Here is a 16,770-nt window from a genome sequence, read left to right on the forward strand (position 1 = left end):
CAGACTTTAATGCTGGGCAGACTACAAGTGTGTGTGTGTGTGTGTGTGTGTGTGTGTGTGTGTGTGTGTGTGTGTGATCACACAGTGCACTGAACACACCTAATGATGGACCTCCACAGCTGACAACACATGCGTGTGCCAATGTTAACACCATGACGTTGGCACCTATGACTGAAATTGGCCTATGAACATTGGCACTGGATGTAGGTGCAGTGGTAGTGTTGCATGTTTTGATGAATTCTGATACCTTCTTCATCCTGCTGATAGGAAGGTGTGAATCTGATGTCTTCCAAGGGAACACCTCCTTGACACGTGTACTGTGGGTTGGAGACAAGCTGGCAATGCAATCCAGTGGTGCTCTTTAAGGCACCACGATGGCCAAGTAGTAGTTTACACTGATTGCAGACCACATGACCCCTTCAACTCGATCATGTTTCCTGATGGCATTGGCATTTTTCAACAAGATAATGTGCTGTGTCACAGGGCCAGGGCCAGAACCAGGACCAGGACTAGTGCCAGGAGTGTCGTGGAGTGGTTAGAGAAACACAGTGGCGAGTCCCAATTGATGTGCTGGCCCTCCATTCAGCAGATCTGAACGTGATTGAATGCATTTGGGATGTGATAGAACGTGATATCAGAGCTTGTTGTCGCCTCTCCCCATAATTTACGGGAACTAGGTGACTTACACTTGCAGATGTGGTACCAACTTACTCCAACAATCGACCAAGCCCTCATTTTGGCTGATCCTTCTATGTGTTAATCACTTGATATCAACTTAATTCAGACTATTATCCCATAATAACCAGTACTTGTACAGGTAGTCTGATTTATATAGTAATGAAGCTTTTGCCTTCAAACTGCACTATGTGATCAAAAGTATCTGGACACACCCAAAACGTACATTTTTCATATTAGGTGCATTGTGCGCCACCTACTGCCAGGTACTCCATAGGTGCATTGTGCTGCTATATACTGCTAGGTACTCCATATCAGTGACCTCAGTAGCCATTAGACATCGTGAGAGAGCAGAATGGGGTGCTCCGTGGAACTCATGGACTTCGAACGTGGTCACGTGATTGGGTGTCACTTGCATCATACGTCTGTGTGTGAGATTTCCACACTCATGAACATCCCTAAGTCTGCTGTTTCCAAACTGATATTGAAAGGGAAACATGAAGGGACACATACAGCACAAAAGCGTACAAGCCAACCTCGTCTGTTGACTGACAGACCGCCGACAGTTGAAGAGAATTGTAATGAGTAATAGGCAGACATCTATCCAGACCATCAGACAGAAATTCCAAACTGCATCAGGAGTAAACTGCAATAACAATGGCAGTTAGGCGGGAGGTGAGAAAACTTGGATTTCATGGTTAAGCAGTTGCACATAAGCTGCACATCATGCTGGCAAAGGCCAAACAATGCTTCACTTAGTGTAAGGAGCGTAAACATTGGACAATTGGACAGTGTAATAACATTGTATGCAGTGACGAATCACGGTACAGAACGTGGCGATCTGATGACAGGGTGTGGGTATAGTGAATGCCCGGTGATCATCGTCTACCAGCATGTGTACTGCCAACTATAAAATTTGGAGGCGGTTTTATTACGGTGTGGTCGTGTTTCTCATGGAGGGGGCTTGCACCCCTTGTTGTTGTGTGTGGCACTATCACAGCACAGGCCTACACTAATGTTTTAAGCACCTTCTTGCTTCCCACTGTTGAGAAGCAATTCGGGGATGGCGATTGCATCTTTCAACACGATCGATCACTTGTTCATAATGCAAGGCCTGTGGAGTAGTGGTTACAAGACAGTAACTTTCCTGTAGTGGACTGGTCTGCACAGTGTCTTGACCTGAGTTCTATAGAACACCTTTGGGATGTTTTGGAACACTGACTTTGTGTCAGGCCTCACCGACCAACATCGATAACTCTCCTCAGTGCAGCACTCTGTAAAGAGTGGGCTACCATTTCCCGAGAAACTTTCCAGCAACTGATTGAACATATGCCTGTGAGAGTGGAAGCTGTCATCAAGGCTAAGGGTGGGCCAACACCATGTTGAATTTCAGCATTACTGATGGAGGGCACCATGAACTTGTAAGACATTTTCAGCCAGATGTCTGGATGCTTTTGATCACATAGTGTTTGTTGTTTGTTTTGGACAGTTTAATCTGCTAGATTACTAATGAGTGATTCAGTGTATTGAGTTGGGCTCTAATTGCTGCTTGTCACATATCAGGAAAGTAACAACTTAGTTAACTTTTTCTTTGTACGTTTGCAGTCTAATTCTCAAATTGGTAATAGTAGCATGGACAGGCCGTGTGCATGGTATGTGTGGACACAGGAGCTGGTTGCAGTTCATATATAGCTGGTGTTGGCTGTGGGCAGTTTTATGCAAGCTGCTGCTTCATGGTGTAGTGGAGACAGCAACTCAGGCTCACAGTATGGGAAATCTTAGATGTCAGTTGTTAAAATAATGCCCAGAGGCTCTGCTACGGGGACACCATGCAGCTTATACAGTTTATATGATGCAGAGGATCTGCCCTCACTGTAGGACAAGTGGCAGTTTGTAACGCATTTGTTATACTCTAAGCAGAGTGTCAGTTCTGGCAACAGACAATCTGAGCAACCACACAGGTATAGGAGTTTGCTAGTCATCAGGAGCTCCACTATTAGGAGAGGTATGGAACGCTCTGGGAAAATAGTGTCCAGGGCTGGAAAGAAATCCAGTGTGTACTTGATATGTCTGTCTGGGAGTATCATCTGAGATGTGGGGGAGGCCCTGCAGGCAGCTTTTGAAGATGCTGTGTGCAGTCATTTGCAACTTGTGACTCATCTTACCAACAATGACAACTGTCACTTGGGCTCTGAGACCATCCTCAGTTTGTACGGGCAGCTGGTGAAAAGCGACTAGCCTCAAGGGTGGACACGTGGGGTGCAAGTTGAGCTCACAAGCAGCAGTATCATACCCTAAATTGATTGGGGTCCTTTGATTTGCAGCCAAGTGGAGGGTCTCAACCAGATGCTTGTCAATTTTGTGATGGTCTTGAGTGCAGAATTGTGGACCTGCGTTATGGGATGCATAATTGTAGAACTCTCCATGATAGATCAGACGTTCATTACATGCAGGAAGCAACTACTGGGGTAGCAGAGTACTTGTGGAGTGCATGGTGGTGTTTTTTAAAGGATAGGTGATAGTTTAGGTCTTTTGATGAATGCTTGTGGCAGTACGCAGAGAACAAAATGAAATCGGAAACAAAGTAGAGGCACTCCAGTAACTTACTGTTAAAATTTTTATAACTGAAGCGTTCATTACAAAATCATGAATTTACTGCCCTGCAGGAAAACTGTCGAGCTCAAATTATTCTCTGGGAACCGATAACTGGATGTAGCTCGAAGCCAAAAGTTCCAAAATATTTAATGTGGGATGGAATATATATCAGAAAGACAGGTTGGCTTCCCTAGGAGATGGAGTTTTCATTGCAGACGACAAAAACATTGTCGTCGTTGAGGTTGAAATTGAGCCCAGCTGTAAAGTAAACTAAACCTTAGTAACCGACTGGAGTGAACTCAAATCAGTCATCAGATGTTTTCACCAGTCACCCTATTCTGCCATAAAAGTTGCAGAATTGTTCGGAGGAGGTCTGTGCTCAGTAGTGTGGAAATACTCTAATCATGCAGTATTAATTGAAGACAACTTGAACCTACTAAGTTTAAACTGCGATTATGGAGTTCTTGTAAGTGATAGAGACAAACAGTCTTGTGAAGTACTTCTGAACACTGTCTTGAGCAGCAAGATTGACAACCAGAAGAATGTGAAAATATTTTAGACCTTATAGCTATGAACAGGTGTGACTTTATTGACAATGCCACTATAGGGACAGGGATTAATTATCATTGTGATGATGGTTACAAAAGTTAATGAATCTATCGAGAAGTTTAGATGAGTATTTTTGCTGGAAAGGACAGATAAGCAGTTGTTAGAATGCTAAGTAGACAAGCAGTTGTTAGCATCCTGTGTAGACAATGAATGGACATAGAGTAATTGTGGACAAACTTTAAACTGATTGTAAATCGCGTTTTGAATAAATATGTTCTGAGCAACTAGACTAAGAGTGGAAAAAAGCTTACTGTGGTTTCATAACAAAATTTAGAAATTGCTGAAGAAGCAGAGATTGTTGCACCTGTGGGTCAAAAGAGCATGTAAAAATGTGAAGAAGCAAAAGTTAGTAGAAAGTTGCACATCCATAGAAAGATTGATGGTTCTATATAGATTCCGGTCCAGTGTAAAATCACGAAGTGGGTCAAATGCTTCTACTGTCACTCAACAACCAGTCTGGTGTGGCAATAGAAATTTCACATTTAAAAAATTGTTCATGCAGGAGGACTGTAAAGAGATACTGTTGCTTCAGCGTTGCACAGACTCCCATATAGAGGACATAGAAATAGGCATCTCAGGCATTGTGAAACAATTGAAAGAGTTGAAATCAAATAAATTGCTACGTCCAAATGAAATCCTGATTTGAGTATGCTCTAATACGGCATTGGTCCCTTACTTAGCTTGGATTTACAACAAATCTGTAGTGACTGGAAAAAAGTGCAGAAGTGTAAGAGATCAGACCTGAAAATTGTAGACCCACATCCTTGACATTGGTATGCAGCAGAATTATTGAACATGTCTTATGTTTGAATATTATAAATTCCCTTGTGACAGAAGAGTTTCTGTTGACAAATCAACATGGATTAGACAGCATTACCTGTCCAAAACTCAGCTGCCCTTCTTTTACATGATATCTGTTCAACTGTGGATGAAGGGCAACAAGTAGATTCCATATTCCTACATTTTTCAAAAGTGCTAGACATGGTGCAGACTGTTAACAGAAGTCTTAGCATAAGTTCCCAGACATGCAAGTGGCTCAAAGACTTTCAAGTAATAGAACCCAGTACATTGTTGTTGATGGCGATTGTTCATCAGAAACAACAGGTATCATCAGTTCCCCAGAGAATTGATCTTGTTCTCTGCATACAGACATGATCTGATGGATAGTGTGAGCAGCAATCTCTGACTGTTTGCTGATGACACTGCAATATAGTAGAAAATATCATTGTTGAGTGACTGTAGAAGGTTGACTTATACAGAATTTCCATTTGATGTGATGAATGGCAGCTCACTCTAGATGTAGAAAAATGTAAGTTAATGGAATTAAGTAGGAAATATATGAATACAGTATTATTATTATGATGCTACTCGACAAAGACACATTGATTAAATGTCTGGACCTATGTTGCAAATCAATATAAAATGGAACGAGGAGGCAAGAACTATAGTAGGGAAGTTGTCTGGTTGGTTTACTGGAAAAGTTTCAGGAAATTGCAGCTCACCTGCAAAGAAAACTGCTTATAGAACACATGCATGTCCCTTTCCTGGGTACTGTTCAAGGTCAGAGTAAAGTAAAGCATCAAAGCAGATCAGAAATATGGTGCTAGATTTATTATCAGTAAATGTGATCAGCAAGTGAGTGTTAAAAGTTGCTTTGTGAACTCAAATGAGAATCCTTGGAAGTATGATGTTTCGCAAAACACTGTGGAGAAAATTTGGAGAACAGGCATTTGCATTAGACTGCAGAATGATTCTACTGCCACCAAAATACATTTGCTTAAGGATCACAAAGGTAAGATAGGAAAAATTTGGGCTGAAATGACTGCTAGTGATACATGATTTCTTATGCCATATGGTGGCATGTGGAGTATGTATGTACGTAGATGTAAACTCTATGAACGTGTTATTAATTCTAGTTTGAATTTTAAAACAAAATCATGGAATAGAAAATCAGTGTGACAGGTACGTTCTTTTTTTTTTTTTTTTTTTTTTTTTTTTTTTTTTTTTTTTTTTTTTTTTCCCCCTTTGGTTTGTATGTTTTAAAACATGAAATTTATTTTCTTGTATTTATTGATGTGTGTTTAGTTTACACTTTTACTTATTTTTTCTGTATCTAACTACATTCTGTGAAAGCAATTTCCTCATGTTTTAGGGAGTTTGGCTTCAAAACTTATATTTCTGATGTAATTGAAGCACCAGAAGCCATTCTTAAATACCTTCTAAGAACATATGGCCTGCATAATATCCCAGTTGGAACGAAACAAACTGATGCAACATTTGAGAAAGTGCCTGCAAGTATAAGATTGTTTTTCTCAGGTGAGTGTGGCATACTGCAATAGGAAGATCACATAATTGACTGTTGGTATCTTCTGCCAGCATTTGTTTTATGCACTTGTTTGGTTACAAATTATAGAATTTGATAGATACCATATAATGCTCATATGACAGTGGCCATATAAATAGTGTATTTCAAGGTAACAGTAGATTATCAATATGCACATCATCTGGATCTCTTGTTCTGTTAGATTTTGTCCACCTTGCATTATATCTCACTCACTGCCTTTCTACTCATGTTGTGATGTAGCTATATGATACCAAGTGACATCTTAAGTGTAAGATCTTTACCATATCTCAGCTGCCGTAGTTTGTAGGCTGTCGCATACCACTGAAGTTAAGTCTTACACGTAATATTTTTTGTGATGGGATGATTTTCATTAAAATGAAAACTACTTTCAATTTACTGAGATTACTGCAGTTTCAAGTAAAGACCTCTGTTACAGAATAAAAAACTGAAGCGTGTCTGTGTTAGACATTTAGAGTTAAAGCTACCTGCCTTAGAAATACAAGACAAAAATGTAAGAAAACTAGTCACGGCATAGGAGTGACACAAAGTTGCATACAGGTGCATTGAAAAACAGTGAGCTTTCGGATGAAGTGCTTCTTCAGAAATAGAAAACTCTCACACAACAATAACTCATGCACGCATCATAATTGTCACTGGGCACTAAGTCCATCATGGACTTCGCTTTGTGGGATATAAATAAGAATATACCTAATAGGAGTTAACATGTGTCTTGTTAGAATATGTGAAACCCATTGGAGACATCATATATGGAAAACATGCAACTTAATCATAGGAATTAAAGTCTGGCTTAGTATAAAGCAATAAATGAGTTGTCTGTGGCTTTCAACTTGCACTGACGAGTGAATCATAAAGCATGGAAGTAGGTAACAAATGCAGATTTGCGACACTGGCTACCTTGTATGTGGGTTTTAGGTTATTTTCTCCAGTGAATTAGATCAGGGATTCAGTGAGCGAGCACTGCTCAAGGTAGTACAAGCATACTAGCAGTTTTATTGGCTACTATTGGTGCAGAGAATGCACTACCTAATTTGTTGTCTTGACTCATTATTGTTAGAGGGATCAGTCGTGCACTATCACTTTGAGGCCCATACATTTAATACAGAATTAATCCTCAAACCATTTTCGAATTCATCACTTCTGTTCATCAACAGTTGATCAAAAGAAGTGACGAATGCATGTCACAGAAATATGTTGGCTGTTAAGTACCCCACGCTGCATGTTAATGGTTTCGCATGGTGCACAATGTCAGCTACATTCGTCAATGATGTTTTCCAAGGGATTTCAGTAGTTTTGTTGAAAAATCAATGTTAAGTAAATGCTTGCCATCCAACAAATTCTGTAATTTACTCTTATATGTGAAATTTGGGAAAACAGTATTCATTCACACACCCTTGAGAAAATATAATCAAAGACGAGCAACTGCTACCAAGCAAAACAATATGCAGGTTCAGTCAGCTCATGCCCAACAAACCTGAAAAATGTGGTCTCAAATTCTGGATTGTTTCCAATGTAATGACAAAATATGTAATGCTTTCCCATACCTCAGAAACAAAGGCATGCATAGAGAGAAGCAACAACACAGAGAATACATTGTTTTTCACCACACGGAGCATTTTCTAATCAAGGAAGAAATATGATGACAGATAACATCTTCATGTCTCCTTAACTTGCTAAGACCCTCAAAAAACAGTGAACATGTTCCGTTGTGAACTTCCTAATTAAGTAGAGGAGCCAGATGCTGAAATACTCTCCATCACCATTCAGCGTCAGACTGACAAGACAGACTGAACCCTCACTGTATACAAAGGGAAAAAACAATAAAACTGACTTTCATTTGAGTGCACTACAAGCTGAAGTAGCAAATAAGTAAAGAAGGGTAGAATGAAAAAAGAAACCTGGAACCATAACATTCTACATTGCAACAAATTTTGAGGTGAATTTGGTTGATCACATGACCTCTAAAAAACCACTAAGGTTGTGTGTAGGAGATGCTTGGTGAATGTCTTCAACTACAACTTGAACATGGTGGGAATAAATCCACGAGTCACCTACAAAGTAGTAAAGAGCAAGAAAATGGGAAGGGAGAAGTTCATATTTCAGCTGGTGAACAGAGTCAAGGGAACGAAAGAGTGGGGACAGACAAAATAAGAGGGCATGGGACCAAAATAATGTAGTAAGCAGAAGTAGTACCAAATCCAGCATAAGCAACAAGACCGGCAATAACAGTGTAAAGTGTCACGAAGTCATGTGTGGGAAAGGTACTTGTAAAACAGAAATCTCCCTTGCTAAGTGCAGATTCCATTGACCTGAGTAAAAACTATGACAAAGCCATGTGTAGAACACACATGAATATAACATGGATCATACAGTATGTGTTAAATGTGTTTAGAAGGTTCTAAAAATAATTGATAACAGTAAGTTTTCAAATTGGGAAACTTTTTACCGTGAGCAACTATAAATTGGTAAGACTTTTTTATTAAAGTGAGTGAGTACTGTATTAATGATTCTTTTAAATCATTATGGTTATTACTTGCAAAAAGTTAGTGATTAACTTACACTAAAATAAAGTACTTCTTTCAGTCATATACGAAAAAAATTTATGCGGGCTCAAAATGGCCCCTTTCCACAGTTTTAGGAATGCCAGAAACTCCGCAATTTTAGTTTCAATGCTTTTTTCAGTTTATGTAAACAATTGATTTAAACTTCCATCTGAGGATGAATTTTTTCATAAATATATCAGGAAATATGCAAAACTCAATTATTAATTTTCGCTTCCAAAAATCACTTCAGCTTGGTTTATTAAACACTGAAGAATGTCGTCCAGCTCCACATATTAAGACTTTTCAACCATGACATACATAGTAGTGACTTGAAGCCAGAACAAACACTGATTACAACATCGTCATACAAACATTTATACATCATTCATTTATTAATAATTGCTGCAGGAGGTTTTGTGCAGCCTTGGACTACTTCTTGCAGTGGCCAACTGATGAACAGGTGAAATTGGAATGTGGTGACTTGAATTTTTTGTGCCGCTCGAAGAACAGCCATCATTTCTTGCATGCTTACGGTGATGGTGTTGCAACAAAGCAAAAACCCAAAAAACAAAATCACTTTGTCATTTTACCCTAAATAATTATTACTATGAAAAGTCCTTAACATTAATTTAACAATGTGTCATACCTTGTTATAAAGGAGATGACTCACCTAAAGAGTTATACAACAGATGCACACACAAAAGGTACAGAGCTTTACTTTCCTTAGGAATGGAGTTCCTTTCTGAAGCTGTAGGAGAACACACACACACACACACACACACACACACACACACACACACACACACACACACGTCTTCCTATATTGTGCTCATTCTAGGGCAGACGAATGAGCACAGTGTGGGGAGACAGACTCGTGTGTGTGTGTGTGTGTGTGTGTGTGTGTGTGTGTGTGTGTGTGTGTCCTACAGCTTGTCGTACATGTGTGTGTGTCCTACAGCTTGTCGTACATGTATTTGTCGCCGAGACAGCACTTCTGCCTTTAGGTGAATTGTCTCCTTTATTCCTAAAGAACTCATTATTCTCAACTATAGCTTTCTGTGCATCATTAGTCATACTTTATCATATGTCTTGTAGGCAGCCAATTTTCAGTGATACAGAACTAAAGTCTGTGACACTAGAGTTTACTGAGGTTCCAGCTTCCATTTTATACTTCATTTGATCATATTGCTTTGGTGGTTCAACCAAGCACATATGCCCTACCCTATGGAAAAAACTCCGCATCAGTGGTCAGCCATCTGCTTACCTGTGTACCTCAGTTGATTGGCTAGCCACCATGATCTGTCAAAACACTTGCCACTGCTTCCCACTCTGTGAGCTGGCCTCTCGTAATGTCACACACCTTCACTTCGTGTTACACTTAACTGGTTAATTGCAGTTTGAATTATCTCCAGATTTTGTTGTTATAATTCAATTTTTATCATAGATCTGTACTTTTGCCAAAATTAAGGTCCATTAATGTGCTTATTAAGATTAACAACTTTATAAGTACTGAATTTTACATTCGCCTATGGAATATTTTTTGACTGATGACATGTCACTGCCACTTAGATTTTTAACCTACTGTTTGCGATCTCATGAACACCATTATTGTAAATATGTGCTGATTTTGATTGCAGGTGTTCTCCTGTGATGACACCATGTGATTGTGACCAGTCTCTTGTGCCTACATTTCATCAATGTGGCTGTTACTCTTCCTCCACTCACTTGTGTGTATAGCCAGCAGTGCTCTATGCAATCTCTTGCCAGGGGCCATATCCTGTATTGTTCATGTAGATCGGTACAGTAGGTTAGTCTCAGTAGTGACATCATTTTCGGTTCTTTAATCGAAGTTCCTATTTTATAAGCTGCTGAGACCTGTTACCGATCGGTCCTCCTGCCTATTTTTCAACAGCTGTACTGAGAAGTTTTGGATTTCGGTATGGCACTCTCATTATCGGTTCAGCGTGGTTTATTTACACCTAGAATTTGTTATTTTAAACGTATTGAGTGGTTTTAGCTTAGGATTTAGTGATTGTGTTACTGAAGAATCACCAGAACCCATCCAGGTGGAAAGTGAGTTCATAGACTACTTTCCTTTGTTAGAAATATGGTTTGTATTGTTGTTACTGTGAATGATTATACCATAAAAAAAAACAGTTTCGCTCAATATTTCACAAAATACCTGTTATTTTTACGTAATTAAGAGTTTAAAAAATCATTAAGTTTCCAAAGGTCAGGTCTGCTTATGTATATCACATGAGTGCTAGTTGAAATTACTAGTGACTTTGTGTCCTTTTTTCTGCAAATGGTTTACTTATTAATTATCAAAATGTGTTTAAAACTTTTAATTAACAATGCAAAGGATTTTTGTGAAGCCTGATAGAGGAAACCTTCCAAAATTTCATGCATTTATGGCTATGTCCACATCATTCGGCAATGAATTCAGCCTGCGTTCTCTCGCCTGGAATTATCTGGAATAAAGTGCTGCAGTCAAGCATGTTATAATAGCACAGTGGGTAAGGAAGTGAAGTGCCGTGTCAAAGGTCATAGGTTTGCATACCACTGGGTATCAACATTTTTTTCTCCTCTTTCTGTTTGTAACACATTCTGAGACTTCGTTAATCATCAAATGTAAGCATATTTCTGAAATATTCGTTGTTGTTTGCACGTAAGAGTGCACTTTCTCATTACTGAGTATCTTCGATTTCGTGACTTCAATATGTTTAAGAAATGAAAGATGAAATTGCTCTGCGTGAAACAACTGACAGTGACATTTATACTTTGTCACAAATAATTAACCATTTTTTTCTGAATACATAGTGATTTCAGAGTGTGTGGTCAGACAGGAATCTAAGAGCACAACTTAAATTATTGCAAATGTAACTAGCAGCAATTGTATTTATACTTTAGCTTGTCACAAGTATTTATCTGCGATCAAATCCTTAACAAAAGTAGACAGAGATTAAAGATTCCTGCCACAATGTTTTTAGGCTATACCTCCATATATGAAACATGTTGATTCATCGGATGCATTTTATAGACTACAACAAACCTCTGTAGTTGCTCTGGCCATGCACTCTCAAAATTATTAAATTTTGTTTTTATGAACCAAATCGTTGATGTATCATATAGGGAAGTAGGCTATTTCATCATTTGTTTCTCTAGGAGTGAGTAAAACCATATTCTATGCATGTTCTTATTCTTTGACACACTCTTAAACAATTTTTTGGGTTCGTGGAGATGTGTTCCGTCTATGCAATTAACTGAAGGCAGTTTGTTTATTGCCATATTCGTTTCGCTTCTCTTATTTGTGAAGATGCTTTACAAATTAGTTGCTTCAAATTAGTTTTATAGACGGAACGTACCTCCATGAGTTTTGAAGCAAATTAAATAAGGAACAATGGAAAACAGAAAAAAATGATGAATTTTTTCTGGTGTTTCTATACAAGTAGATTAGATTAGATTAATACTTGTTCCATAGATCATGAATACGACACTTTGTAATGATGTGGAACGTGTCAGGTTAATGAAAGATGTCTGTACAAGATATTACATTACACAAAATATTGTATGACACTAATGCTTAAGTTAGTTTTTTTCCCTCCCTTAATTTATATCTAAAAATTCAGCCAATGAGTAGAAGGAGTTGTCATCTAGAAATTCTTTTAATTTATTTTTAAATGTTGGTTGACTATCTGTCAGTCTTTTGATGCTGTTTGGTAGGTGACCAAATACTTTTGTAGCAGCATAATTTACCCCTTTCTGTGCTGAAGTCAGATTTACCCCTGCATAGTGAAGATTGTCCTTTCTCCTGGTGTTATAGCTATGCACACTGCTATTACTTTTGAACTGGGCTGGATTATTAACAACAAATTTCATAAGTGTGAGGATCCCTAGATCCTTAAATAGATGTCTACAGGATGACCGTGGGTGGGCTCCAGCAATTATTCTGATTACACGTTTTTGAACAATGATTACTTTTCCACTCAACAATGAATTACCCCAGAATGTGATACCATACGAAAGCAGTGAATGGAAGTAGGCATAGTAAGCTAATTTACTGAGATTCTTATCACCAATATTTGCAATAACCCTAATAGCATACGTAGCCGAACTCAGACGTTTCAGCAGACCATCAATGTGTTGCTTCCAGTTTAACCTCTCATCAATGGACACACCTAAAAATTTTGAAAATTCTACCTTAGCTACAGACTTCTGTTCAAAGTCTATATTTATTACTCGAGTTGTGCCATTTACTGTACGGAACTGTATATACTGTGTTTTATCAAAATTTAAAGAGAGTCCATTTGCTGAGAACACTGTGGTACTACACTCCATTCCTAACTCCTATTCTAAAACAAGGCGTTGATTTGAATGAGAATAAAATTACATAACATCACATTTGACAGTTTCCAGAACACAGTCAATATTCTATTGTTGTCATGCATTTATGGAAGCACATGGTCAGCGAAATTTGAATAGTATTACATACTCTAACCACATTTTTTGGTGCTGTAAAGAATAGTGTGCCTGTGTCGGCTGCTAGCCACTTCGGGTTTGTGGCGCTGCATGTGCACCTGCGGATTTGAGGCAGATTGCTTCTGATTGGTTGGTGCGAGGAGAACTGCATTTCGGTTCTCTAGGACCTTTTTGGCATCACTTCAGAAATGCTTGCAGAATAATGTTGGGGCTCTCCTTCGAAAACAATACCATATGGTGGGCTAGCATGCCGAACTGATCGGCAAAATTGTGGAAAGATACAGAATAGGGCCCCAGCCAAACCATATCTTGTCAAACTTTCAAACAACCCCAACGTCTGATCATTTATTTCATTGTCCCTATGACTACCCAATGATCTTGCTTTTTCAACGCTCTGCTGGTTCAAAATGTGTCCACTGTAGTTAGCTCTCCAAAGAGGTTCACCAAGACAAAATGCAACTTTTAGATTTAAATCAACTACATGTCCCCTTGACATCTCAAATTCAAATATTTTAATCTACTGCACTTGAGTTTTGATACTTAGTAACTTTCTTCCCACTCATGCTTAAGAGATTGCATAAATAAATATCAAAACAAATAAATAAATTGATTACTGACTAATCCCCAGGGATGGGAGGAGTTGTGATATCTGTACAGTAATGATGCTAGTAGTAGTAGTAGTAGTAGTAGTAGTATTTGTTGTTGTTTTAGTTTATTCATGCACGGATTACTACAACTGCACATATCTTACGAATGACACACTAAAAGAATATGTTACTTGATGATAAAACATTATGAGCATTCATTCCTCCAAAATTTATTGGTGTGATCCTGAAACACCCTGTATGAAATTCGTTCTGTCTCTCAGCTCTCTTTATCCACATAATGAAGTTTTAATTTTTCAAAGTGTAGTATTCAATATATGCTTCTGGCAGTTTGAAGTTTAGAGAAGCCTTCCGACAACTCTGAGAATCTGTTATCATTATTTTGTATGAGAGTTGATCTTGTAAATTTTTAGTTTTCAACATCCTCTGTTGTCAAATCTATTTTTTCAGCTACCATATTAGCATGCACAGTCCTGTGTAAAATCGTTTTCCTGTTGCTTTTTGTTAGTCCTCATTAATACCTGTAACAATGGTTTGTTATGCAGTACTACATGAGTAAATTCTTAAGAAATTTTTTTGCTCTCTTTCCAGGATGTATGCATAAATTTATCTTTCCTCTTGTTTGTATAGTAATCCCAAATGACATTTGTGTTGCTTTAAACTAGACACATTCCAAGTCTCACAGTTTTGAGCAGTGATACAGTGTTCTGCCCACTACCCCAAATTGATACATTTAAATAATGTAATAATAATAATAATAATAATAATAATAAACCTAAATATAGCATTCTGTACATTATTTTTTGGTGTTGTCACAACTATATTAAAACTTGTCCTTAAATATTAATTTTACTTTCCTCAGAAAGCAGCAGATATTCTGCCTCTTACTCAATATATTCCGGAGAAAAGCTTACGGAGAATAGTCGTGTGACAGAAGCAAATTATTTCACACGATCCATTAGTATTAAAGAAATACAAGTAATAGAAGAGAGGTAAGACATGTAGATGTTAACATTTGTGCTTATGCTTGATTGGTATTTTGGAATGTTTAGATACTGTGCTTTTATTTATCACATAAATTATCTACGAATATAACAACAGAAATTTCATTTTTAAGCTGATTTTAGTGGGCCACAAAAGGAAGTCCAACTTAGATATCACTCTTCTTCCTGGGCTCAATCTCTTTCTCAGGTCATCTTCACATGTTCCACCTCTGTTACATATTTCTCCTCCCAAATTATTTATAACATTCACAATTTTTGATGGTTACATTATCTGATCTACTGATTCCATTCCCATGTTGCAGTATTCGCCTTTTTGATGGTTAACTTATGTCACCATTATTGAGTAGTTCTATTAATTTCTCCTTCATTGGTCACAGCTGCCACCTGTGAAGGAAAGTGTATGCACACTATAATCTTCTAACTGAATTCCCATTCTACTGAATTTATTTTTCCGGTTATGCAAGGCGATTTGTAGACATGTTTTGAATAAATTCCCCTTTCCATCATCAGCTGTACATTTCAGAATGCCCTTTTTTTTATATCAAAACCCAATTTTAAAAACATTTTCTGATTCCTTATGTAATATATGCTAGTTATAAGTGTCTGGTATGTACTAACTGCACCCATCGAAAATTATTACAGGAAACATAAAATGATCTGTGTTGTGAAGTATGAATGTGTCTTTACATGCTTGTGAAAAGTCGGGCCTGACAAAAAAGATGAAACTTAACGGGTTTGTGGTTTTAAAAAAGTCTTTGATAGATAACTATTTCTTTTCTTTAATGCTCTTCCATGCTGCAATATCCCTCCACTTACGCACACAGATGATATCAGCTGGCATTATTTACTCCTGCTCACTAATGTACTGCAGTGCTGCCTCAATCATCTTGAACTCTTCCAAATGCGGCACCAGGTTTTTCCTGTCATGTAAGTTTGCCTTCTCTTCTTGCATTCCTTCCCCTGTGTTACTGCCCCCCCCCCTGTGTCACCGTTTTTACAGTATTGTAGTCACTTAGTTCATCAACTTCATCAATTGCATTCCATTCTGTGATGTCCTCTGCATCAACATCCTCTAGTGTGGTACATTTTTGAACAATGAAGCAATATCATTGTTTCCATCTCTGACCTCAGTTTCAGACATGGATTCAAAGTTAAAATGTTCACCTTCATGTTCTAAAATAATTTCCAAGACCATACAAGTGATATGTTAGAAATCTCTTCATACACTTTGGCCAACCACCTCATGACATCTAGCAAGTCAGTCCTCTTCAGAATGATTACACAGTCTTCATTATCATCAATCGCCAGTGTCAAGAAACTGAGATGATGGTGGCAGTATTTTTTCTTTAGCATTTCAGTGATGCCCTGACAGAAAGCAATCACATTTGCCACGTGCGATTATCCGTGCGGTCTAAGGTGCTGCAGTCGTGCACTGTGCGGCTTGTCCCGGCGGAGGTTAGAGTCCTCCCTCGGGCATGGTGTGTGTGTGTGTGTGTGTGTGTGTGTGTGTGTGTGTGTGTGTGTGTGTCCGTCCGTCCTTAGGATAATTTAGGTTAAGTAGTGTGTAAACTTAGGGACTGATGACCTTAGCAGTTAAGTCCCATAAGATTTCACACACATTTGAACATTTTTGAACAATCACATTTGGTGGTAGATACAATGCTTTGATATCTTCTTCTGTGAGTTTATAACTGGCAAGATGCGAAGTTGCTCTGTTGAAAAGCTGCAGAGCTTGGCTTGGTAAATGGTTGTCTTTCAAATATTTCTCTGCACCTGATACAAAATGATTTTGAAACAGGATGTTAAAGATTTCTGAATTCATCCATGCTTTATTTTGATAACGCCCTGTGGGTTCGGGGGTAAGAATAGGCCCGCGGTATTCCTGCCTGTTGTAAGAG

The 16,770-nt window shown here is 38.3% G+C and overlaps 1 protein-coding gene across 2 annotated transcripts in view; it reads left to right on the plus strand.

Annotated features, from left to right (window-relative positions):
• Nucleotides 1-16,770, plus strand: part of LOC126365856 (structural maintenance of chromosomes protein 5) — a 164,427-nt gene that overhangs the window by 106,520 nt on the left and 41,137 nt on the right. For both annotated transcript variants that reach the window (XM_050008519.1, XM_050008521.1), the window contains 2 exons: nucleotides 6,032-6,195; nucleotides 14,731-14,860. In XM_050008519.1, the coding sequence (XP_049864476.1) occupies nucleotides 6,032-6,195; nucleotides 14,731-14,860 (294 nt within the window). The remainder of the gene's footprint in view (nucleotides 1-6,031; nucleotides 6,196-14,730; nucleotides 14,861-16,770) is intronic.

The sequence above is a fragment of the Schistocerca gregaria genome, chromosome 4 (genome assembly GCF_023897955.1).
Source record: "Schistocerca gregaria isolate iqSchGreg1 chromosome 4, iqSchGreg1.2, whole genome shotgun sequence".
NCBI lineage: Eukaryota > Metazoa > Arthropoda > Insecta > Orthoptera > Acrididae > Schistocerca > Schistocerca gregaria.